Here is a 24,251-nt window from a genome sequence, read left to right on the forward strand (position 1 = left end):
GGAGGTGGCAAAGCTCAACAGAAGTAACAAAACTCACCTCTGGAACAGACTCACCTCAAACAAACAGGTTGCATAGCATGGCTTGTCCGACTCAGGACTCCTACCAGGAATCCCTGTCGATGCAGTAGAACCTCGTGAAGGTGTGCGTGGACCAACGTCGTCAGAAAATGGCCCTACACTAGCTGGCCAAGCACATGTTGCAACGTGATCATCCAGAACCTTTGAGACTTTGTATTTGTTGAGACGACGTCGATCGAGAATTGGACACCAACCTCCCGTCTTCTTTCTGACTAGAAAGCATCTGGAATATACTCCGGAGGCCTGGAGTCGCTGAGGGACGGGATCCATTTCCCCTTTCCTCGTGTAGAAGCTGCGACCCGTGTCGTATTTGCTACTGAATTGGAGTGATACAAGGACACTTGTGTTGGAACTCCAAAGTGTGTCCCTGTCCGAGAGCGTCTAGCACCCATCTGTCAGTGGTGAGCTTTTCCCACGTGCTGATGAATTTCGCCAGCTTGCCTCCCACCGGGGTGCGTAAGTGGGGGCCTGGAGCCACAGCCGGTTCAGACCTTCTTTGGGGCAGGTGTTCTGCCTTACGGACCTTGCTGCTGCTGGCCTCCGCTGCCTTGAGAGCACCCATGTACACTTCTTGAGTGGAAGAGCATGGGGGCTGCCTGTAAGGGGTACCAGAACCCTTTGACGATCTTCCTGGCTTTCCTCTTGAGGAGCGAAAGTACAAGGACCGTCGCTGCTGCAAAATATCTAGTGAGTGTGCGTTTCTGTGTCGGTCTATCGCCTGCAACTTGTTGACTGCTTTTCCGAAGAGGTTTTCCCCATCAACAGGCATATCCAGCACCTTTGTCTGAACGTCCGGTCTGAAGTTCGTAGCCTTCAACCAACCTTAACGGAGCAGACACACCCCGTTCCCCATTTGGTGAAATCCTGGGTCTGCGATGTCTACAACCACCGCGATGGCATGATCCAAGGCCACCTCTCCTTCCTGAAAAAGTTCCAGTGCCTCAACCTTCTTATTCTCGGGTAGAAAATCCAGGATAGGGCCCAGCTTGTACCAGAGTTCCCGGTCATCACGGGACAAAATTGCTAGTGTGCTCGCTGCCTTGATGGCAGAGGCTGCTTTGTAAATTATACTCTTGCCCATCGCATCCAGCTTCTTCCCCTCCAGGTCCAGAGGTACCATAGCTACCGATGACAGGTTTGCAGAGCGTTTCCTAGTTGTGGCCGAGACCACCAAATCTGGCGAGGGCTGAGATCTTCGGACGGATTGGAGAAGAAATAAAGGGTAGCCCGACTCAGTGGCCAGGTGCCTGTTTCGTCGGGGCTGTACTTGGGTTCTTCATTAGGGCCAGGCCCTCTTCTCCAGGAAGGGGACAGACATGGTCTTGCTCCTCAACTCACGCCGTTGATACAGGAAACCTTCCTTCTTAGTCTCCTCAAGGGCTAACTAAACAGCTCTGAGGCCCTCGAGATGATTGAATGAAAGGAATCGACTTCGCCCGGAGGGGAAGCCCTATAGGGATCATTCACGTGCGGATGTCTCCCCATCCGACGCAATGAAATCGTTGCCCTCGTCAGTACCAGTAGCCGTGGTAGCTTTGTCCATGCCCGTGTGTGGATCTGGAGTCTTGTCCTGATGAGGTGATGTGGTGGCAGGGTCGGATGATGCCAAGGACCCGTGCCCACCTTGGGCTTACTCTTCAGAGAGGGAGAGTTTACCTTTGGAGGCTCTGGAGGTGCCAGCCCCGACTGCGGCATCCTCAGTTGGATTTCGGTGACCAGTGTGTGCAGGGTGGATAAAATGTACAGCCACATGTCCCTGGGTCTAGGGGTAAACGGAGCCAACAGAGTTGGATACAGGCTAATGCGTCTCCTCTTCCACACCGGGGACTGGAGGTCCTTCCTCAGGTTCTCCCCCTACGTGGTCCAAGCAGCATCCATCGTGAGGATCATTGTCCTGGTCGGCACTGGAGTAGATCTGCTGCGGTCTATCCTCTGTAGCCTGCCGGTCTGCATACCTGGGAGGCTCCACAAGTAGGACCGCTTCCCTCTCCCTTTCCCTCTCAGGAGGTTGTTTGGCCGGAGATGCTGCCTGGTCTCCACTGGGCACAGGTTCCTTTGCCGATGCTTCTGCAGCTGTATCTCGGCTTGGGGGCAAGGACACTCGTTGGGAGGCCGCCACCTCTTCCCAGGACCAGCTCTCTTTCAGGGCGGCGGTGGACGTCGTTGATTTAAATGACAAAGTACTTGTGGTTGCCTTCGTCGATGGTGCTGCCGTCGATTCCGTAGACTTGACCTTGGTTGAAGCTGGCTTCGACACGTCATCCTCCCTCGTCAGACTGTCCGTAGACACACAGAGTTTGGATGGGGTTAGCAACTTTCTCCTCGAAGACGCTCCTGTTGTCGGCAGGCTCACCATGGAGGATAATGGTGACGGCAAACGCTTCTTGCCCGACTCAGGACCCATATCAGCGGGGAACCCAGCAGAGTTAGCGTTGCAGAGCTTGACCTTCTCTTGGAACCTCGCACGCAGGGTGTCCTCAAAGGATCTCGACCTCCTCCTGGAGGGAGAACGCTACTCGGACCTGCCGGTCCTGGATGAAGCTTGACCCTGCCCCACTGCTGCGTCAGAGGCCTTGCTTGACTTGAGCCACGTCGACATGCTTCTGTTTCCGTCCTTGTTTTTTCCTCGAAAAACCACAACACACCTCACATACCTCCTCATCGTGGTCTGGATGCAGGCAGTACAAGCAATTATGGTGTCGATCCTCTACGAAGATGTTTCTTAGCCCACACTTCGCACAGAGTTTGAAGAGGCTGTAGCCTTCCTTCTTTTCCTCAGCCATGCTGAAAGGGCGCAAAGCATGCCCCAAGGCCGGGCCTTCTCAATGAAGATCTTCGGGGGTAGTGGAGCCCTGTTGCCGGTTGCTATCCTTCTTCAAAGACGATGAATCAAAAATTGGTCAAAATCTAACTATTTTGCAAAAATGTCTACGAAAAAACACAAAATTAGCTCAGAGAGCAATATGAGGACTCCCAACACTGAAGCGTGCAGTAAGACTCTGAAGATGGCCAAAAGGGTTGCAGCTTAGGTAGTGCACCGTCATTGGAAGGGGGCAGTATGAACCAGAGGATAGTGATTGGTTTAGAGGAGAAATACAGTTTTAAAGTGAAAGTTTTTTCTTCTACAGAGGATTCCCAGCCTGACGGGAATATTCATGAACATGTGAATCCATGCCAGACCCCATGCTGGAGAAGTATCAGAAATGAAAACAAGATGCTACAGTATTGCATTGGGTTGGCTCTGACCAGCACATGCAATTACACAGGGCAGGTGGTATTCTTGGCATGTGCTAGAATCCTTTGTTCTCCTTTTTCACCACCCATGACCCATTTCATGGTGTTGTACCCCCCAACAATGCCAAAGACAGAAGATGAAGAAGCAGACAAGGGAGTTATGGCACTACCTACAATGATGTATTCATTAATATACAGACACAGCTGTACATTCGATTGCCCACAAGTTCAGAAAATATAGGATGGCATTATCCAACACCAATGTTGTCATGGACTGTCATTGCATACTCTAAAGGAGGTGGTTAGGCCAGAGTTGAAATCACAGAGAATGGATATTCGGGGTATTCGGTCAATGCTGGAGAGAGGAAGTAAAAGGCACATATTTATAGCATTATTAAACTTTAGGGGACATTGTTCTTACCCTTCTTGGTAGCTTAGTGTTGCGGACATAGTCTTCAAGGAACATAAGAGCACCAACCACATCTGCAGGCATTTCAGGCATCTTCTGACTAGAAAAGGCAGACAGGCAAAAAAAAACCTATGTTACAACAAAACTGATGTTTTATAGAGAACATTATACCACAGTAATGTATTTGGCAGCACTGAAAATAACAGGTGTATGAGCACCTGTCATTCTCCAACGTGTTCAGTGATATAGGCAAATTCAAACCCAAAAAGCCCTACACACCCAGTCATTACCATGTTGTTTCAAGACAGCAAATTGAAAGGATTAAGACTTGCCAACCACCAGACAATCTCTTGTGCCACATGCATCCACCCTGATACTTAAGAAGATTCAATTTTTGAATTCATACTCTGCTGTATGTGTCATCTTTTGATGCCATGCCTGTCTCACACTGGATGTGTTTTGAGGGAGCTATCATGAAAATAACATGTATTACTTTAAACTTCAAAGGGAACCCATTCCAGAAAGCTTGTGAAGTACTTTATCAGCCAGCGTTAGGGACTTTGTGAGAACCCCTGTGGTGTGGAATGACCCCTGCGGGTAATGCAAGGGTGCAGAAGTACAGGTCTGACATAATGGTGGCACAGTGATGGGAAAATATTTTTATTTAACCAAAAATGAAGGGGAAACCTATCTCACTCTAACTCTAAGAGGGGTTTCTTTGCCTCTAATAAGGAACTAAGGAGTCGGTAAGAATGTCCAAGTAAATAAAGAGTCCACCGTGCTGTCAAAATGCCAACTTCCATCCACTTGTAACTAAAAAGAAAAGGGTTTTTTTTTTTTTTGTGTTTAATCCCTTCGGATTTTTTTACAAAACGAAGAATAAATAGCTAAAATTCCCCTCCAATGTTTCCAATGTTTAGTATCTGATTCCCGGAAGGTCTCAGGTCTCAAGAAGGGACGAGGCGAACAGCTGTTAATGATTCGTCTGATGTCTTAGCGAGCCGGTGAGAACCTGCATGGAGGGAGCTCTGGCCTGTGACAGGTCTATATTTGCGCGATCTACAGGCGGGCAGTTAAAGGTTAAGCTTCTACGGAGCATTTAGAGTTAATGATGTATTGCATGATGTTTACCGTAGCCAAGGCCCAGCCCTGTTTGTCGCCTGCAATCAACTTGTTCCAACAGGTCTCCTCGTCGGTTGCTGTGAAATCGGAGATGCAGTTCTTCAAATAGATACCCCGAATCTCTCGAGTCTTAGGGCAATTCAACAGGAGGTGACGAATCGTTTCTTTTTCTGTTGGGGATTTACAGTAGCGGCATTGACTTGTGTTTGATCTGCCTCTTATTGCCAAGATCTCATTTGTCTCCAGGAGATTTAAACGGATTCTCAAAAAGTAGAGCCAAGCTGCTCTACTCGGAAACCGAAAGAAAAGGGTTGTGGATCTTTGTGTCCAGAAGAGTGGCTCCCTTCTGCACAATGAGCCACAGTTTCTAGCGTAGGGGACATTCGCCTGTGAGAATAACTCCCTTCTCCAGGTCTCAGTTCCTTTCTGAGGAAATAAATAAAGCTCCAGTTCACAAGTGCTGGGCGGAATGTCTCCCTTCCTCCAAAGCCCTTCTCAGCCTTTAACAATTCTCAGCGTTTCCCAATTCATGGTTCAGTATTATCAGGGGGGAGGGGTTCCCCAGCCTTGCTTTGCACTTCAAAGTACCCAATTTACATGAGTTCCCAGTATTATGGACACGAGTTCCAGACCTGTGCATTTCTCTTGCCTTGGAACGTTAGACCTGGTTTACTCTCCTGCCAGATACTTTTACTATGAAGATGGTTTGGCTTGATCTTCACAAGACGTTGCTGGTCCCAGACCCTTGGGATTCTTCTCTCTTTGTATTGTAGTCCTGGTTCACTATCTTGCCTAGTACTAGGACTATGAAGATGATATGACTTGATCTTCAAAAAAGGGTGCGTGTCCAAGGCCCATGGGATTCTCTCCCTTTGGTACTGCAGTTCATATTCATTAGGGGTCTTCGCTCCTCCTCTGGGGCTTCCGTTGTGCTCCAGTATTGTAGCTACAGGGCCCTCTGTCACACCTTCGAATCGCTCCGGTAGCCCTTGTACCATTAGGGTCTCTACCGTCTCAGCCAGCTCGGTCTTGGTGTTCTCTGCCCTCTGTTACAGTGACAGAATCTGGGCAGGGAATGCAAGAATTCTAGAATTCTAGAATGACTTCCTGGATTCTGTCCATGCAAGGCTTTCCTATGGAGGTCAGAAATGGCCAAAACAAAAAGAGTCCTAATGACCAAAAACCCTATGAGGCATACCTCACTTCCCCGAACAAGGTCTATGAAGAAGACACATGTCAGGGGATACCCACAGTTTATGTGGATGAGTGCTCCTACAATGTTGGTGATCACGGGGAAAAATAATTAGTGTCTGGCATTGGGAATGCCTGGGTGAATGATAACCCGGAGACCTCCGCTGGTTACAAAACTGGACCCCGAAGTAGTCAGGTGACTGAGCTGATGGCCGTTCCTCAAACCATCGTCACTGCAGTACACGACTAACTGAAAGAACTGGCAATACTCACTGGCTGTGATTATGTCAGGAATGGGTTAGTGGAAAACCTAATTAACTTGAAAAATAGAGGCATGCTTTGTGCTAACAATAAACCCTTAAATTATGGGAAACTAATCCAGTAGATTGATGATGTGGTGACTTCTAATGACTTATCCACATTCCTTCTTAAACCAGAGGAGTCCGAACCGTTCTATTTTGCTCCGATAATTCGGGAAGCGAAGAGGCAATATTAGTAAGCTAGCCCAGGATGTCATCAGCAAATAGGGATCATTGGAATTCAACCTCCCCACAGAGAATGCCCCTGATTAGCCCTGATCGAATTAACCAGTGGCTCCATTGTTAGGGTATATAGTAGTGGCAAGAGGGGGCATCCCTGTCTCGTCTCTCTCGTTACCCGGAAGGAGTCAGACAACAGTGTTGACCTATACCCGTGCTGTATGCGCTGTGTTCAACGCCTCAACCTATTGCAGAAAGTGAAGGCCAAGTCCCATTTTTCCCAAAACCACCTTCATAAATGTCCATTTCACCCTATCAAACACCTTTTATGAATCTATCGAAAGAAGGCATGCACTGCCATTGTCGGCTTGGGCCTTATACATCATGTTGATCGTCTTATGTTAATTATCAGAGCCTTGCCTACCCCGGATGAAGTCTACCTGATTTCCCCCCCCCCCATGGACTAGGGATGGGAGCAGTCCCTCCTGTCTGCTTCCCCAGATCTTGGCTAAGATCCTAATTTCATTGTTCAATAAAGAGATCGGGCAATAGGAAGAGCCGCCCGCTGGGCCCCCTTTCTTCTTTATGGATAGTCATAATGATCGCTTCCATCACTGTAGTGGGCAGGGGGTCCCCCAGGAGCACCGCATTGAAGACTATCACCATGTATGGAGCCAACGTGGACCTGTACATTTTTTTTACATTTCACTGAAAACCCATAGCTCTCCGGTGCATTACCCGTTTTCATTCCACTAATAACCCATATGACCTCCTCCTGGATAATAGGCAAGCCTAGGTGTTTGGCACCCTCCCACGTAACACCCCGTTAGGGTGAGACAATCAAGGTAAGCTGCGATCTGGGAGTCCATCCCCACATATTTGGAAGTATACAGCCCTTCATAAAACTTGGAAAACTCCCTCCCTATACCTACCGAATCTTATACCGGCGCACAAGCAAGTTCACGTTAAGTTCCGCTTTGCCGCTGGAACTCTGTGTCGGAACCCTTCACTGCTCGTTTTATTGGATTGCCGCTTCTGCTGGACTTGTGCGATTACTGTCTCATCCCTCAGTGTTGCTTGACGCTGCCTGTGATTGACAGCCTGTTTTGGACCCGCCCAACAACCTCTCAGGAACTTCCTCTTGTAACATGTACATAAACTGCTCGCACGCGCAGAGCGCGTGCGCACGAGCAAGTTCACGTTAAGTTCCGCTTTGCCGCTGGAACTCTGTGTTGGAACCATTCGCTGCTTGTTCTATTGGATTGCCGCTTCTGCTGGACTTGTGCGATTCCCGTCTCATCCCTCAGGTGACTTAAGCGACAATAACAACTCCAGCTTAATGACTTTGTTCGCTGGCGTCCTTTTGCCTGAAAGACTCTGCCTGATTGACTGATTGTTCCATCTGTTTGTTTCTAGTGTTGCCTGACGCTGCCTGTGATTGACAGCCTGTTTTGGACCCGCCCAACAACCTCTCAGGAACTTCCTCTTGTAACATGTACATAAACTGCTCGCACGCGCACAGCGCGTGCGCACGAGCAAGTTCACGTTAAGTTCCGCTTTGCCGCTGGAACTCTGTGTTGGAACCCTTCGCTGCTTGTTCTATTGGATTGCCGCTTCTGCTGGACTTGTGCGATTCCCGTCTCATCCCTCAGGTGACTTAAGCGACAATAACAACTCCAGCTTAATGACTTTGTTCGCTGGCGTCCTTTTGCCTGAATGACTCTGCCTGATTGACTGATTGTTCCATCTGTTTGTTTCTAGTGTTGCCTGACGCTGCCTGTGATTAACAGGCAGTTTTTGACCCGCCCAACAACCTCTCAGGAACTTCCTCTTGTAATGTGTACATAAACTGCTCGCGCGCACACGAGCAAGTTCACGTTAAGATCCGCTTTGCCGCTTCGCTGCAGTGCGGCGGCTGGGGCTTGCCCTCTGATTTATCTCGCGTTCAATTCTTAAACAGTGTGGTTGATTCTTTGAGGGGGTGAGTACCTAAAGAGTAGGAATAAAGTGCAACTGTTTGTATGGCGTTTGTAATTTATATACTGAAATCTAATATGCCTGAAAACATTGCTCCACCTGAGCACCCTCGCACCATTCCCCAAATGTTTAACTCCCAAATTCCTCCGTTTATACTTACTCCAAGGAGTTCCCCTTTGCCATCAGTAACAAACAAGACCTCTTTAACCACTCTGCCTAAACTTCAGTTGAGTTCAGAGGTGCGGCTTCCCAATCATGCCATTCCCTTGCCTATACAACACATGGTTGGATTGGGCTCAACTGGCTTGAAATGGGGAGAAAGTAACTGTTCTGGGGCGGATGCGCAACCGATTCAAACTATCTCAGACACAACTATTTTGGACTCTCTAAAGATGCAGAAGAGAAAGCGGAAATACCATCATAATACCTCACTGAACATCTCTCCCATTGCCCCCATCTCATCTTTGAGTGTGTGCGAAAATAGTCCTGGCATCTCCATATATGCCAGCCAGTGTGAATCTCCCATCTCTATGCGTCCTAGTGGTCGATCGTCGGCGAGTGAGGTTTTAAATTCTGATTCTTCCTCGGTGACGACAATCTCTTCTGTGGCTTCCTTTGCATTTCCTACTCCAAGAGCCGTGAGATCCTCAAAATCAAATGCCCTTGCTCCAACAACTAATATGACTGAATTAGCACTCTCTGCTATTAATACTTCTGTTATGGGTGTCCATAAATTATTTGAACAAATGGATGAAAAATTTAAGAAACAGGCAGCTCAATTGGAGATGGTCCTCTTATGGACCCAAACACACAATCATTTGCCTGTCATGCCTGATCTCTCACCTCCTAGTTCTCCAAAGGAAGTCGATCAATTTGTGATTGTCTGTGGAAACTTGAACTAACAGCCTATGTCCAAATCGCCCACTGGCTCTCACCACTCCCAGCTTCCCTACTTTAGTAAAATAATTTGCTCTGTTAATGAATTGGATGAGCCAAATGCGCAGGAAAGTGAGTCTCAAGATTCTCCAATAGTTGTGGTACCTGAGGTTTTGGTATTAGGTGAGTCAGCCCCAGAAACCCAACATACTTTGGGTACTAGGGGCAAAAGACCATCTTGTCCAAAGGCTCAGATTCACCGTTCTATGCTGAAAAAAATCAAAAAATCTTCCGGCTCCTAGAGGAGTAAAAAGCACTCTCAATGCTTTCTTTAAAGCTATAGGAGGCTCTGTTCCACTGGCACATACTTCGAAGATACAACCAATGGTGTCTCCTACAGCTTCGGTGACCTTGAAGAATTCGGCACAGGAACCTGTGCAGTCTGGACCTCCCATGACTGTGCCTGAAGCAGTTCAAGTGACCACTAAAAACCAAAACATTCTTGAATATCAATCTCGTAGAAACGATTACCCACTTGGAGCTTGTGCATCAAACCTGTGTACCTCCTGCTGCTGATGGTCAAAAAGCTAGCTCTAAACCCACTTAACCATTACCATCTTCGGTTACTAAGGCACAAGGCACTACAGCCACTGATCTTTTCAAGCAGGCTGTTGATGCATATTTGATGGAACGACTCCCATGCTCGAAAGAGCTACAACGACCTTTGACCCACCCACATCATCCTTTAACACCTAACATTTCTGAATCCATGTGTACACCTTTTGAGTCTAATCGTGTCTCCCACGATATTCCCTTGAATGATAGATGGCTTCAGCAGCCTCACCACTTAAATATAAAACAAAACAAGTCTAATGCTATGATGCCGGAGCGGTCAAATCCGTCATCAACCTTAACGGATAAGGCCGCTCCATTTTCGTTTATTTTGAAATGTAGAGAAGGGCAATACCCCACACATATGATCTGAATAGACGTTGCGTCTTGAATATCTTTAGAGATGTAGTCGAACTTCAAGATGTTACATCAAGAGATATGGAACAAATTGAATTAATCTGACACATCTTTATCTGTTGTCAGATTATGGATTCCGTCTGGGGTGGTAGCCAATATAGTTTGGCAAGCTAAAATGTCCCCATTTGAGATGGGCTTTTTGCTTGCCCAGGAGCCAAAATTGCACCAAAACTCAAACAAATGTTTGATACCTAGATCAAATATCTACCTGAGCCAGTCGGAGTACAATGCAAAGGGCATGGACTCTCAAAATTTACAAAGACAGTAACCATTAAACAGTCCAACCCAACAAGTGTTGAGAATTGCTAGCTGGAACACAAGAGGGCATGCGCATCTCCAATCATCTATTCAATCCCTAGCTTTTGAGTTTGATATTTTGGTTTTTCAGGAAACCTGGTTTACAGTACCCCCAATTTGGGATGGACATGATATTGTTCTCCTGCCAGCTCGGATAACTACAGGGCGCCCCTCTTCAGGTCTCCTTGTAGCAATAAATCGTACAAGATGATTATCCATCGTACCCTGGGCTGAAGAAAACATTCACTTACAACTGGTTAAGGTAACATTTGCTGCTCAATCTTTGGCTATCAATGTTTACAGAAATCTGATGGCCTGGGCCGATGACGCCTTTTATGGCGGTGTGAGTAGACTCCTGGAGCTGATTACTACCTCGGCCTCCACTTCCTATACGATCACCATGGGCAATCTCAATTTAGATTGCTTTAATCCAAAACGCCTATCAAATGCTGTGTTAACCTGGCAAAGTTTTATGAGGGAGAGACATTTTCAGATGGTAAATGGGTCAATCAGTGGTGATTTGCCTCCGCAAACCACGTGGTTTCGCAATAATTCCTCTAGCACGATAGATTACATATATGTTGACAAAAGTTTGTTTAAAAAAGTGCAGAAGTTAGAAATTAATGAGCAATCATGTAGTGACCATAAATTGCTTGCTATCTATATTGAATGGAATGATTTGAAACTCAGAGAACATACAGAGAATGTAGGGCTGGGTCTCAATGCTAGAACCAGAATAAAATGGACCAATACAAGGGTTTGTGAATTTGAGCATTTATTGCATCGGAATATGCCCAGAGTTGGGCTACAATATACCGAGATTCTAATGGCATTCGTCAACACCATCACTGTATCCATTAAGGACGAAGTTAAACATAAACATCATTTTGATAATGCCATTTTGGCTAAACGAAGAGAATTCGGACAGTTAAAAAGAACGATCTCTTCACACTCATTGACCCGATGGCAAGAACTAACATTGGCTAAAACTAGATATAAAAACTGGTTATCAAGCCATAAATCATTGATGTTTCAACGGGATAGTGAACATATGGCAGCCGCTATGAGTAATAAGAATTCAGCCGAGATGTGGCATCTGCTTGATAATCAGTCGAACAACAGACAAGCCGATGCCCAACTCAATGCGGTAATTGAAGCTCAATGGATTGCCTATTTTTCTGCACTATATGCAGATAGTAAATTCACTGAAATAAATTATGTGCAATCAACCGAGAGCAGTTGGAATCTTGATTTTACTCTGGAAGAAATTGAGGATGCCATCAAAAAGGCTAGCTCGTCTAGAGCTGCCGGACCAGATGGCATTTCCAATTACATACTCCAAAGTAATCTCGTGGAACGGGCTTGTATTCTACTTCGCATTTTCAAGTTAGTGGTGGCCTCTAAATCCATTCCGTCCTCTTGGCAATCGTCTGTAATCATCCCGATTTTTAAGAAAGGGGACAGAGCGGAAGCTGGGAGCTATAGATCAATTGCTCTGTTGGATTCCCCAGGGAATTTTTTTTCTAAATTTGTGCTGTATGCCTTCAACAAGTGGACCTTAAGTAATAACTATCGAGATCCCTGTCAGACAGGATTCATTCCGGGAATGGGCACTCAAATTAATCTAATAACTTTAAATGCAATAAAATCTTATTGCCAAGTTAGTAAACAAACACTATTTCTTGCATTCATAGATTTAAAATCCGCGTTTTATTTCGTTTCCCTGAGTCCTCTTGTTTGACAAATTGAAGAGAGATCATTGCCCAACTAATTTATTTGAAATTATTTATGCGCTACATTCAGGTACTTCGATAAGAGTCCGCTTATCTTTGGATGGGACCTTGTCAGTTCCCATCGTAACCGCTCGTGGATTGAAAGAAGGGTGCCTGTTGGCATCCTCTATTTTTAACTACTATATTCACGATGTGGCCCATATTTTCAATAAGGTGGTTTCTGATGCTCCCAAGATCAATAATCTACAAATACATACATTGATGTATGCTGATGATATGGTCTTCATTTCAAAAACTCAGAGTGGGTTACAGAATCTTCTTACAGTGCTTAACTCTTATTTAGTCAACAATGAATTGATAATAAACACAAACAAAACTCAAATAATTATGTATTCGCCTAAGAAAAAGGGTGGTAATAAACATGCATGGCATATAAGTCAGACAAAATTAGAATTAGTATCTCAATACACCTATCTAGGCATGATTTTTTAAGGCTTAATGCAAAAAACAGGCCATCTTGAGCAAGTAGAGAGGAGATTAGACAACTGCAATATCACAATCCAGGATACTTATGTACAGATACAGGACATTTTCCGTTAAACCAGCCTGGTTCTACTGGACCCAAAAGGCTATCCCATGTATTTTGTACGCCTTAGAAACTCTTGCCACAACAACTAAATTTACTTTTGATAAATGGGAAGCCCGATATTGGAAAAATAATTCTTTCTTTACCATCCTCCATTCTGGGAGCCTGGATTCGATATGAGCTGGGCCTGATCTCCCTCCAAGCCCTATACCAGTGGCGTCTATGCTCACTGTTCAGGAAATGTTTAATATCAAGTGTAAATAATGTAATTCTACAAGATCTAACTGTGCATATGTTTACAAATGAACAGAAGTTTCTACGCCTTTGGACCAATAGAGTATACTCTGTTCTTGCTGATGCAGATGTTACAATTGAGATGCTAACTAATAACCCTGATAAGGCAACAATTCAAATCTACAGAACTGACTGGATTAAGACATGTGAGTCATGTCGACTATATGCTGATGGGGACTAGGAGCGCTTTCCACTAAAGAAAATGAAATGTTTACCAGCATATCATCAGATCGCCCTCACCAAAATATCACGCTCAAATTCTACAATTGCGGTTCAATATATTTCCAACTCGAGCCCTACTCCTTAAACGGAAATTAACAATAAGACAGGATAGCAATTGCCGATTTTGTAACTCAGAAACCATTCTTGAAACTCTCAAACACCTACTAACTCAATGTCCTGCCTTAATTGAAATGAGGAAAACTAATTTCTCAAGACACTGCCAACATTTGGCTAAACAGGAAGTGGATCAGTGTTGGTCAATTATACTGAATATCCCCTACTTGTCAATTCAAGTGGCTGCTGTGAACTTTCTAGATAGCCTAAATTTAAAGATTGACAATGAAATTTAAATGGCAAATAGGGAAAACATAAAGGAGGTACTTCCCGGAATTGCGTGAACTAAATAATGCTCTTTTATGAAATAAGTGTACATAAGACATTGGTAAATATTGTAAAGCAAAGTCAAATGTGATTGTTTGGATTGTTTACTTTTTTTTTTAATCTGTTTATAATTGTTCTTCTGTATGTGTTCTTTCTTATGTTGTGATAAAAATTTGAAAGGTTGATTTAATTCAAGCGATTCAATGGCTGGTGAGTGGCACAGCGAGTAGAGCGCTCGCTTTGACATCCGCGCAGAGCCTGCTAACGCAGGTTCGAATCCCGGCAGGGCCAAACTCAGCCTTTCATCCTTCCGAGGTCGATAAATGAGCACCACACACCGTGGGTAATAATAAGCAGCGCTCAGATACCTGAGGGTTCGTAGCGCTATATAAATGCCAAATTATTATTATTATTATTAATAAAAAAATGCAAAAAAAATACCGCCGCATTCCCTACCCCTTGATGACAGCAATAGGTTTTCTCTTCCTTTCTTCCCTTAAGATGCCATGCCAAGATCTTGTCTGCTTGCCCCCAGTCCCCACTCATGGTATTTCTGTTTTAAAAACAATTTCTTCTCCGTATCCTGGATGAGGATGATATTTAGCTTTCTTTTGTAAAGCTGCAACTTAGTAGCCTTAGCCGGCGAAAGAAAATTTCCCTTAGGACCATCTGGTTGCATCTCTCGAGGACCATCTGGTGGCATCTCTTGTATTTTCCCCGTTAACAAGTCTTCTTGTTCCCTCCTTTCTTTCTTTTTCTGAGAGTCCATTCTAATTAGAGCCCCCCACATTGTGGCCTTAAACCCCTCCCAGAGAGACTGTACTCCCACCTCTCTTAGCATGTAAAGTAATCTGTAATTTTGGTGAGGAGAGACTGAGGAAGTACCTGTTCCTTAAGTAAAAGGTCATTGCACCGCCACCCTTCCCCAGACCACAGACTAGGCTTACCAAATCATGGTCCAACCACACAGGATTGGGAACACACTAGAATCTTTAACCTGGGCTTTTAACTCAGTATCCACCAAAATTATGTTTATCTGCGAGTAGGAGTTATGCACAGAGGAAAAATATGTGAAGATTCTATCCTCTTCTCACAATTCACCAAGGAATCCACCAGCCTCAGGTCATGGTGCACTCTTCTGAATAGTCTAGCGTCAGCACCGCTGGGGCATACGATCACCCCCTCCCCCCCAATCCTTTTACGATCCCTTACCGGGTCAAAGAGCATATTTTTTTTTATTTTTTTTTTTATTATATGTTAACCTGTTTAAGGTTTTTTACAAATCTGTGCTGTAGTGAACTGTGTTCGTACTACTTCTAAGAAGTTAGACCAGGACTTAAGACACCACTCTCGAATTTCCTTGAAGATCACTTGCTGGTGTTGATGGTGGTGGTGTTGCAGGCGATGAAGTACTGTCACTGGCTTTTGCCAGGGCTACTTCAAGGAATTTAGCTGCCGCTCTGGACCATCTGGTGGAATCGCCTGCAATTAACCGAAACCATATTGTCTCTTCGTCGAGTGTGAGCGGGCACGTGATGAGTGGTGTCAAGTAGGCCCTTCTTTCGTGTGCCAGTCCAGGACATGAGGTGAGTAGATGACGGACAGATTCTATTTGGTCAACCAGTCCACAGACCCGGCAGTGAGGAGAATTTGCCAGTGCCCTTTTAGCCAAAACTTCTCTCGTATGCAGAAGATTCAGACGGGCTCGTAAAAGAATTTTTCTCAGCCTTTTTTCAGGGAATTTTTCGCAATATTTCAGCGGAATCTTTGGGCGGTTGTAAGTAGGTGGCAGATCTTTTAGGGATGTATACGTTAGGATTTTCTCGTTGGTACACATCCAATCTTGTTCTAAAAGCTTTTGCTTCACACGCCCAGGATTTGAGATGAGGAGGTCGTCCGTGCAGTGGACTTCTTCTAATTTTTGTCCAATTTTCTTCGCCCAGTTGGTGAATGGTGTGCACTTCCCGTTTTCCAGTTCGTTTTCTAATATCCGAAAAATCGGCAGAGAGTCAGGAGTTCGTATTTTCCTGTAAAGTAGAATCGCGCTTTGCATGACGACTGAGGCTAGTGAAGGAAGGCCAAGGTCGCGCCGAATGGCTGGCATGGGGGCTGCGGTAGGAAGTCCCAAGACCGATTTCCATAGAAATCCTTCCAGTCTCAGCCAAAATTCAGCAGGTAGAGTTAAGTTGGCTGCCATTCCGTATGTTATGGCCGGTACTACTTTTGTTTTATAAAATTGCAGTACCGGGGTCCAAGAGAACTTGCCGAATTTACTGTCGACGGCTCGAGATTGGGCTGTCAGGTTCTTGATTTTTGCCCATAACGAGGCTTGAAGTGAAGAATCGTTTAAAGTGTTGTCAAGTTGAATGCCCAGGTACTTAAACTCATCTACTACTTCGATTTTTTCTGCATCGAGAAACCATACCGGACACTTCTTTCTCTTTTTTTTGCTTTTTGAAAAGGATAGGATTTTAGTTTTGCTTTTGTTTATTTGCAGGTTATTTTCTTCCATGTATTGGGCCAGATTTGTTAGCTGTCTCTGAAGGCCTACTGCCGTCTGGTCAATCAGAATTAAGTCGTCGGCGTACCACAGTCTTGGGACTTTAGAGGAGCCCACTCTCGGTGGGAAAGATCTTACTGATTTCATTGTGTCTTGGAAGTCTCCGATAAACGAGATGAACAGAGCTGGGGCTAATGGGCAGCCCTGTTTTACTCCCCGTTTTGTAAAGATTTGATCTGAGAGTGTGCCTTGTTGGTTTAGGCGGACTCTGAGTGAGGTGGTTTCGTGGAGTGCCATTGCTGGTGCGAGAATCGAGTCTGGACATTTCCAGTTGGCTAACTTGGTCCACAGTCTTTCTCGATCTACCAGGTCAAAGGCCTGGGACAAGTCCACCATTGCCATATGGACCTTTCCCGTACCCCTCTTTGCATTAGCTTTCAGTATGTTGAGAAACAGTAGGTTGATTGACGTTCCTGCTCCCTTCTGGAATCCTGTTTGAAGCATGTCGGCTGCCGGGGAGGCACTGGCCCAGACTTTAAAGTGGCGGAGGAGTAGTGCTGCGAAAATCTTCCCTATAACATCCAATAAGACAATGGGCCTGTAATTGGCTGGGATGTCTCCGTTTCCTTTCTTATAGATAGGTACCAATACAGCCTCTGTCCAGGTTTTGGGAATTTCTTTTGTTTTCTGAATTTGAGTAAATATTTCGCCAATTGCTTGCGCCCATAGTAGTGGGTGTGCCTTAAGGTCAATGTTAGTCAAGCCGTCTGGCCCAGGAGCCCTTGAAGATTTAAGATTGTTGATTGCTTCTGTGATGTCCTCGACCGATGAGAGGGTGATCCATGGGGAGTCTGAGAGGACGGGGAGATGTAATGACGTGGAGGTGGGGCAGCGGTATAACTCCGTGAAGTGCTGAATCCACTTTGCCTCTGGGACACAGTTTGCCAGCGCGTTTGCCTTCTGCCCATTAGTTAATTTTAGTAGTGACCAAAAGTCTCGAGTGTTCCTTGTGGCACAAGTGTAGAGCATTTCTTCAGCGTCGTTTTGGTACATGAGCAACCGGTGCTGTTTTAGCCATGATTTGTAGGACTTTTGTTCTGCATGGTAATTCAGCCATGTTTCCAGCGAGTCAGCTCGTATGGCCGTTTTTTTCAGTTTGTTAAGCTTTTTTCTTTTTATTGCCACTTCAGTATCGAAGGAATGCGTATGGGTCGGTTTCCCTGTTTTTGTTCCCGCAAATTTCGTCTTGTGTGCGGCCAACAGCGACACGTATTCTGGTCGTCTGTCGCTTTTGCTCTTTGTTATTTGGACTGTTTTCCTCGCAATATTAGAAAAGAAGTTTTTTACATTTTCGGCGGTTAAGCGAAGCCTGTTTTGTTGTACATTAGTTTCCACTGCTGCAGAATAAAAGGGTCTTGATGGGGCTGTTCCGTTCCATGACATTTTTAAAAGGTTGTGGTCGCTTTCCTGTGTTTTTACCACCGTGAAGTCGGTGAAATAAGCTATCAGCCCTTCCGTGATGAATATGTAATCCAGCGTGGCGGAAGAGCTCAGTCTTTCCCACGTAGGGATTTGTGATTCTCGATCTTGAAGTGATGATACATTATGGAAGTTCCTTGATTTCATTAGGAGGGACCAGGCTCGACCTCTTTCGTCCATCGTTGAATTCGGGCTTTGTTTGTTTTCCGCTCTCCCCTCACATTTAGAGTTCAGATCGCCGCAAATGATGATGTTGGGTACTTTCCCCTCCACCGTTAGGTCGTCAATTTGGTTGGTGACCATGGTGCAAAATTCTGTGGTGCTGGTTTTCGCCGGGTTCCAGTAGAGGTTTATTATGCCTAAGTCCGAGTTTGTCCAAGCGTCTCTGGTTAAGTCTTGATGGCACCATGTGGCCAACGTCGTCAGCATTCCGTAACCCTCTGCTGTTTTCCCTTTTGGAGTAATCCCTGAGCCAATCCGGATAGCTGTTAGTATGCCTCCGGAGGGGCGTCCTAGGATGGATTTGCAGGCGGGTGAGGCTTCTGTTACATATCCGTCCATGGCAGGTTTGTGAACCAACCATGTTTCTTGAAGACAGATCAGTTCAAACATACCTAAATTTGTGTCACTAGGCGTTGTAAGATGTTGATGATCTCTCGTATTCCACGAGGCCATGTTTAGGGAGCATTTTTGTAGAGGGTTTGAAGGACCGGTGTATTGTTTCTCCGTCGGATGTGGTCCTTGGTTTTGTTGCTATTTCTTGTGAGTTTGCGCAAAGGTTTCTGAAATCCATTTCCATGGGTTGCGTACTCGTGGTCTGCTCTCCTTTGTGAGTTCCGTTCTAGATTGTCTTGTTTCTCTTTTCTCGTGGTGACTTTGTGTTTTTGAAGCTTCGTAGTTGTTAGTTCGGGTAGTAGTTTGAAGGGTAGTTTGGTTTCTCCGCCCCCACCTTTCGTCGCCATGTACCGCGTTTTGTTTTCTTGGAAGCCTCTGTGCGTAATTTTCTCTGTGTCGCTCCCTGTCTCGAGTTGGATCTTCAGTTTTTTCTTTTGTCGCTTTGATGTTTTCCTTCGAATGTTTCTGAAGGCAGTAGATTTTTAGGCCCATTTTTTTGGAGGCCCTTGTGCACGTCGGGAGTTAACTCCAATGCAGTTTTTCTTCTTAAATGGAGGTAGGCTTTTGCTTTATGTTCCCGGTGGTAGGGTTCGACCAATGTGAAGTCTTCCGTTCTTAGGTGGCAGAGTGCTCCTATTTTCCCTAGTATGTTTAAGACTGTTCTGCGGTTTAGGACCAGGTAAGATTCTTTAGATGATGTTTGTTCTAGCTTCAAGATTTTTCCCCCTTCATTGATCTTATCTTTGTCTGAAGCTGTGTCCTTTTTTTCTCTTTGTTCCTTCGATGACTGAACTCTGGCAGGATAGTTCGGTTTGTAGTGTTTCTGATCTCGGTCTCTATGAGGCTCGAGTCCAACGAGTTCATGAGTCTCCTTTAAGTTTTCCAGAGCTTCTAAGGCAGTGGATGGAGAGTTTGAACGAGATCGTTTTCTGGGCGGCTCCCTTGATACCTTGGAGTGATTTTTTTTCTTTTGTTCTTGAATAGGTTCGTCATTAGATAAAGGGTTTGTTTGCGTATGTTTTGGAGCGTCGTCGCAGTTAGACTGTAGTGGAGAATCTGTTTCCCGTTGGTCGGGGTACAGCGATATGTTTGACAAGTCTGAGGATGAAGTTGAGTCTACGCTTATTCTGGTTTTGTCTATTGCGGTCGACTGCTTCAAGTTTGTGAGTGTGGGGTTTGTACTCACTTCCCCTTGGATAGCTCCCGTCTCTGTTTCTCCAGTACAATTTCGATTTTGAAGGGTTTTTTGAGGGGATTCCGTTGGGCGCAGCCACACAAAGGGTTTGGTACCGTTCTTGATCCTTTCTTTGACTTTGCCCCTAGCTGTGGATTTTGAGGGGGACAGTGCTCGTGTAGTCTCATCAGTTTTATGTTTTGAAGGAATTTTTGTGAAGATTGGGGCAACTTCTTTGTTCTTCTCGGTCTGTGTGGACTGTGTGGTTTTGGTTGGTGGTTCCACATTTTCATACCTAGTGCCCTCTTTCTTTAGTAGTTCTGACATCACGATGTCTATTTTTTCTCCCATTTTGAATGTGTGGAGTTTGACGTTCTTTCCATTGCTGTAAGGTAGCCTTCCACATAGATTAGCTTATCCTTTAGTTCGCTGATCATTGCTGTATTGTCTTTCAAGGCCTCGTGTATTGATTCGTACAGCTTTGTGAAAGGGTTTAGCACTATTGAGAAAGCGGACATCACTGACAGAAGATCTTTTTTCTTTGTCGCAGGAGAGTCGTTTTCTGAAATGTTTGATGTGTTTCCAGGGCGTCTGCTTTTCTGCGGGGTGTTTAAGTCTTTGGCGGCATGGAGTGGCGCTAATCTTTCTGAGGATCTTCGTTCTACCGTTGACACGTTCATTTGGGGAGGCTTAGGAGGGTTTGCCGATGATTGGGTCAGGTTCTCCAAAGTGTGCGACTTGTTCCACACATCATTTTCTCGTCGTTGGCTGGGGCAGGAGTTGTGGGTCTGCTTTGGTCCCTCTAAGGTGGGCACGGGAGTTTGCAAGTTTGCGTGTGGCAGCTTTGGGAGACTGAGAGAGACTTCGGGGAGCTTGTTTATTTCGTCTGCCTTCTTTTTGTTCGAGTCTTTTCCTCTTTCTTCTTGCTGAGACAGTTCAGGCGGCGCTGGTCTCCTTTGATTCAGGTCTCCCGGTTGCATGGGCTCATGATCGATGACGGCATGTGCCGTCTGAGTCCGTCCTTGAAGTCAGTGTCAGTTTTTCTGGTTTTGCTCAGTGGAGATTTATCTTGGATAGCCTCTAGAATTTCGGCGTCTGACAGCTCAGACTCTTGGCTAATCTTTCGTTTGTGTTGCTTTAGGAAGTAGTCCTTTAAGCTGCTTAGGTTTGTCAGGGTCGGGTTACCTTTGTACCCTCCTAATGGTTTAGAGGTGACTTTTTTTTTCAGGGTCTTTGATATCGTTTTTTTTCCCCTTATTACATTCAGATTAAAGTTATCCTTTTTGCATGGAGTCTTTCCTCTCTGGGGTGAGTTTGTTGAGACTGTGCCGTGTTGGTCGTTGTCGCTCAGCTGTGATTCAGCCAGCACCAAAGGCGTGCCTTCTGGTGATTTTGATGGTTGAGGACTCAGATGTCGGTCTGGGTCCTGGGCTGGGGATTCGTTCCCTTCTAGGGACCCTCTGGACCCCACGGACTGAGTAACTACTGGTTGAATTTGGGCCTGCTCCGGGACCGTGGTGCTGGGTGTTTCTGATGGTGAGTACTCCTCCAGCCCTTTGTTCGTAAATACGTCGTCTTCAGATTCTGTGTCCCATGAGGAGGTAGGAGTGCCTCGTCTCGTGGTTAGCTGGGTCTTTCTGAAATGAAATCTCTTTTCAGAATTCATCTGATAGGCTCGGCTCTGATGGACCTGAGCCTGGACCTGTATGGCTGTATCGCATGAGTGTTCTTGTGCCGGGGTCGCGTCAGCGCGCGCCGCGCTGCTGACCGGCATGCTAGCCCGATCTAAGTTTTCTCCAAGATTCTGGGGTGCTGATTGAGTGTGACTTGGCGAGGTATGCGAGGCCTCCAGGTCACTTTTTCCGTCAGTGGGATGAATAGGTTGCAGATGGCTCGTGTTTGGCCTGGCGTGCTCTGCGGTACCCTGCCGAGCCCACCCTCCTGTGGTCACCGGGAGGGGGTCGCACGTCGAGGCGGTAGTCTGACTGGGCGGCTGGAGTCGCTCCGTTCTTGCTGTGTGGCTGGAGTGACTGTGCGAATTTCCAGTTGTAATGGCGAGACTTTCCCGACCCCCTGCTAGTGTGGCGGGCTTCAAGTTTCCGTGATCCGAGTCAAATTCACGTTTTTTTGGAGTAGTAGGTATTATTGATGGACAAGCCTCGCCCTTCCAGTGCCTGTCGGTTGTTTTAGTACGTGCTGGGCGATCATACAGGTTCTCTTGGTCTGTTTTGCTGCTGCTGCGCAGCCGGCGGCTAATGTCGCCCTCCGTGGGTGATAGAGGAGGCATGTGTGTGATGAGTGTGATAAGAGGGTGGCTGCGGGGTTTCTGTGATGGAATTGGGACGACACGTGCTCTTCGGCTATCTGGTGCTGCCACAGTGCGCCAAACAGTCGCTCAACAGTCCCTAGGCTTTACTCCTCTCAGGCTTAACGCCGCGAGGGTGAGTGTCTCCGTCTTTTGAGTCAGCTGGGGTCACGTGATGCCTCACGTGTGTGACTCAAGCCACGCCTCCTCCAGGAAGCAGGCACAGAACAGAGGACCAGAAAGAGCCCCTTCACGGCTCTGGAGCGTTCGTTTCCACAAGAAAAAAAAAAATGCTGCTGAGGTAGGTGCTGCAGCGTTCGCCCCTCGGGCGAGTGTCTCCGTCTTTTGAGTCAGCTGGGGTCACGTGATGCCTCACGTGTGTGACTCAAGCCACGCCTCCTCCAGGAAGCAGGCACAGAACAGAGGACCAGAAAGAGCCCCTTCACGGCTCTGGAGCGTTCGTTTCCACAAGAAAAAAAATGCTGCTGAGGTAGGTGCTGCAGCGTTCGAGCATATTGAAATCACTCCCAATGACTAGGCGTCATCCTACGAACAGGATCAGATCCCTTTTGACCCCCTCCCAAAAGTCAGCTTGACCCGAATTGGGGAAATAGATTGAGCATACTGTAAGCATCTCACCATTCACGGACCCTTTAATAAATAAAAAACGACCATCCGGGTTGCTTTGCACTCCGTCCACCACCCGGCCCAATCAAGGCGAGATTATCATTGCCACCCCTCCTTTCTTGCTGTCGCCCGAAGCCACGTACACCTCTACCGATTTCACCCTAAGGCATTGTTCCCTGCCCCGCTGCCAGCTCGTCTCCTGTAAAAGGAGGAGATCTAGCCTGCCTCTTTGAAACTCCTGCAAAATCAGATCTTTTGGAGAGTTTAGCCCTTTAACATTATGGGAGTTAATCACCAGCTCACTTCCTAAACCCAGGACTCTGTTCCCATTCCTCCCACCGCTGTGATGCCTCCCCGAGAACTCTCAACCGAAAAATACAAGTAAATAACCTGTAAGGACATTTGCACAACAGAAGTAGAAACTCTACGAACACTTGAACCGAAAGGAGGCCTTGAACACTCGTCCCCAAACCTACTCTCCTTACCCCACCCTCTCTCTCCTCCCCCAAGCATCTAAACCTGGCCAACCACCCACCACCGACCAGGATCAGATCACCAGAGGTCCCTGAAACAGGACCTTTATGCACCTGTAATATTCTGAGCCACCTCTTCATTCCGTTACAGAATTCTAATGTCAGCACCCACACTTCCGCATCCCACCCCATGATCCTCTGTCCTCCTCACGCCTCCCCATCTTAAATACCCATCCATAGTATGGGCCAGGCCCCTTCTGTTGCCAGGCCCCTGCCCTCATTTGTCGACAGAGGTGACTCCGCGCCGCAATCTCACAGTCCCTTGGGCACCCTAGGCGGTGTGTTACATTTTTTAAATGTGTGCGCCCCAGGGATTTTTTTGCCTATTCCTTGATCCTCCTTCCTTTGGCATAGTTCCCTCACCATCTCCTCCAACCCTGACCCTCCAAGCCCGAGGTTGTGAGACCTCAGTGAGTTCATCCGATACTCATTGAATGTCATCTTCCGTCATCAATCGATATTTCTGGCCATCATATTCAAAAGTGATCGAAAAGGGGAATTGCCAACGGTAACACACCCCTTTCTCTGTTAACTATTTAATAAGGACCACATAATCTCCTCCTTGTCAGAGTAAACGCAGACGGGACCTGAAAGATAGTGACACGTGTCTTCCCATAGCTTATTGGGCCTGCTTGCCTGGCCTTCTCAAGAACCTGTCTTTTCTTCATAGTAATGGAAGCAGGCCAACACTGTACGAGGACCCCTAGATCCTCCGCCTGCCGATATGCTCGGTCAATAGTGGGCTGGTCTATGGAATCGTTCCCAGACTATGCATACGCAATTCTTCCAGGATTGATCTCTTGATTTCTCCCTCTGTCTCCCCCTCCTTTTCCAGAAAACCATAGATCCTAAGGTTGTTACAGCGTTCCCTATTTTCGAAATCATCCATTTAAAGCGATATCTCAGCTTCCCTTTGTTCCAGTTCAGAGAGCCTCATATCTGTCTGAAGCTCCAAGGAGTCCAAAGAGATTTGATTTGCTTCCAAACATGGCATCTTATCGTCCATCGAGTCCATTTTCGGGGCCATCTTATCCAGCCTCTAATCTATGTCAGCTCGGATGCCTCTTTTCTCCAGGAGGGCCGCAATGTCTTGCTTTGCTGAAACTGGGC

General features: G+C 46.3%; 1 protein-coding gene across 6 annotated transcripts in view; it reads right to left on the bottom strand.

The window, feature by feature from the left end:
* The window catches only part of WASHC5 (WASH complex subunit 5), a 1,117,936-nt gene that overhangs the window by 18,974 nt on the left and 1,074,711 nt on the right, over positions 1-24,251 (bottom strand). For all 6 annotated transcript variants that reach the window (XM_069621617.1, XM_069621614.1, XM_069621616.1 and 3 more), the window contains one exon: positions 3,734-3,821. In XM_069621617.1, coding sequence (XP_069477718.1) covers positions 3,734-3,821 — 88 coding nt within the window. The remainder of the gene's footprint in view (positions 1-3,733; positions 3,822-24,251) is intronic.

This window comes from Ambystoma mexicanum, chromosome 5q (genome assembly GCF_040938575.1).
Source record: "Ambystoma mexicanum isolate Mex_15411 chromosome 5q, UKY_AmexF1_1, whole genome shotgun sequence".
NCBI classification, from domain to species: domain Eukaryota; kingdom Metazoa; phylum Chordata; class Amphibia; order Caudata; family Ambystomatidae; genus Ambystoma; species Ambystoma mexicanum.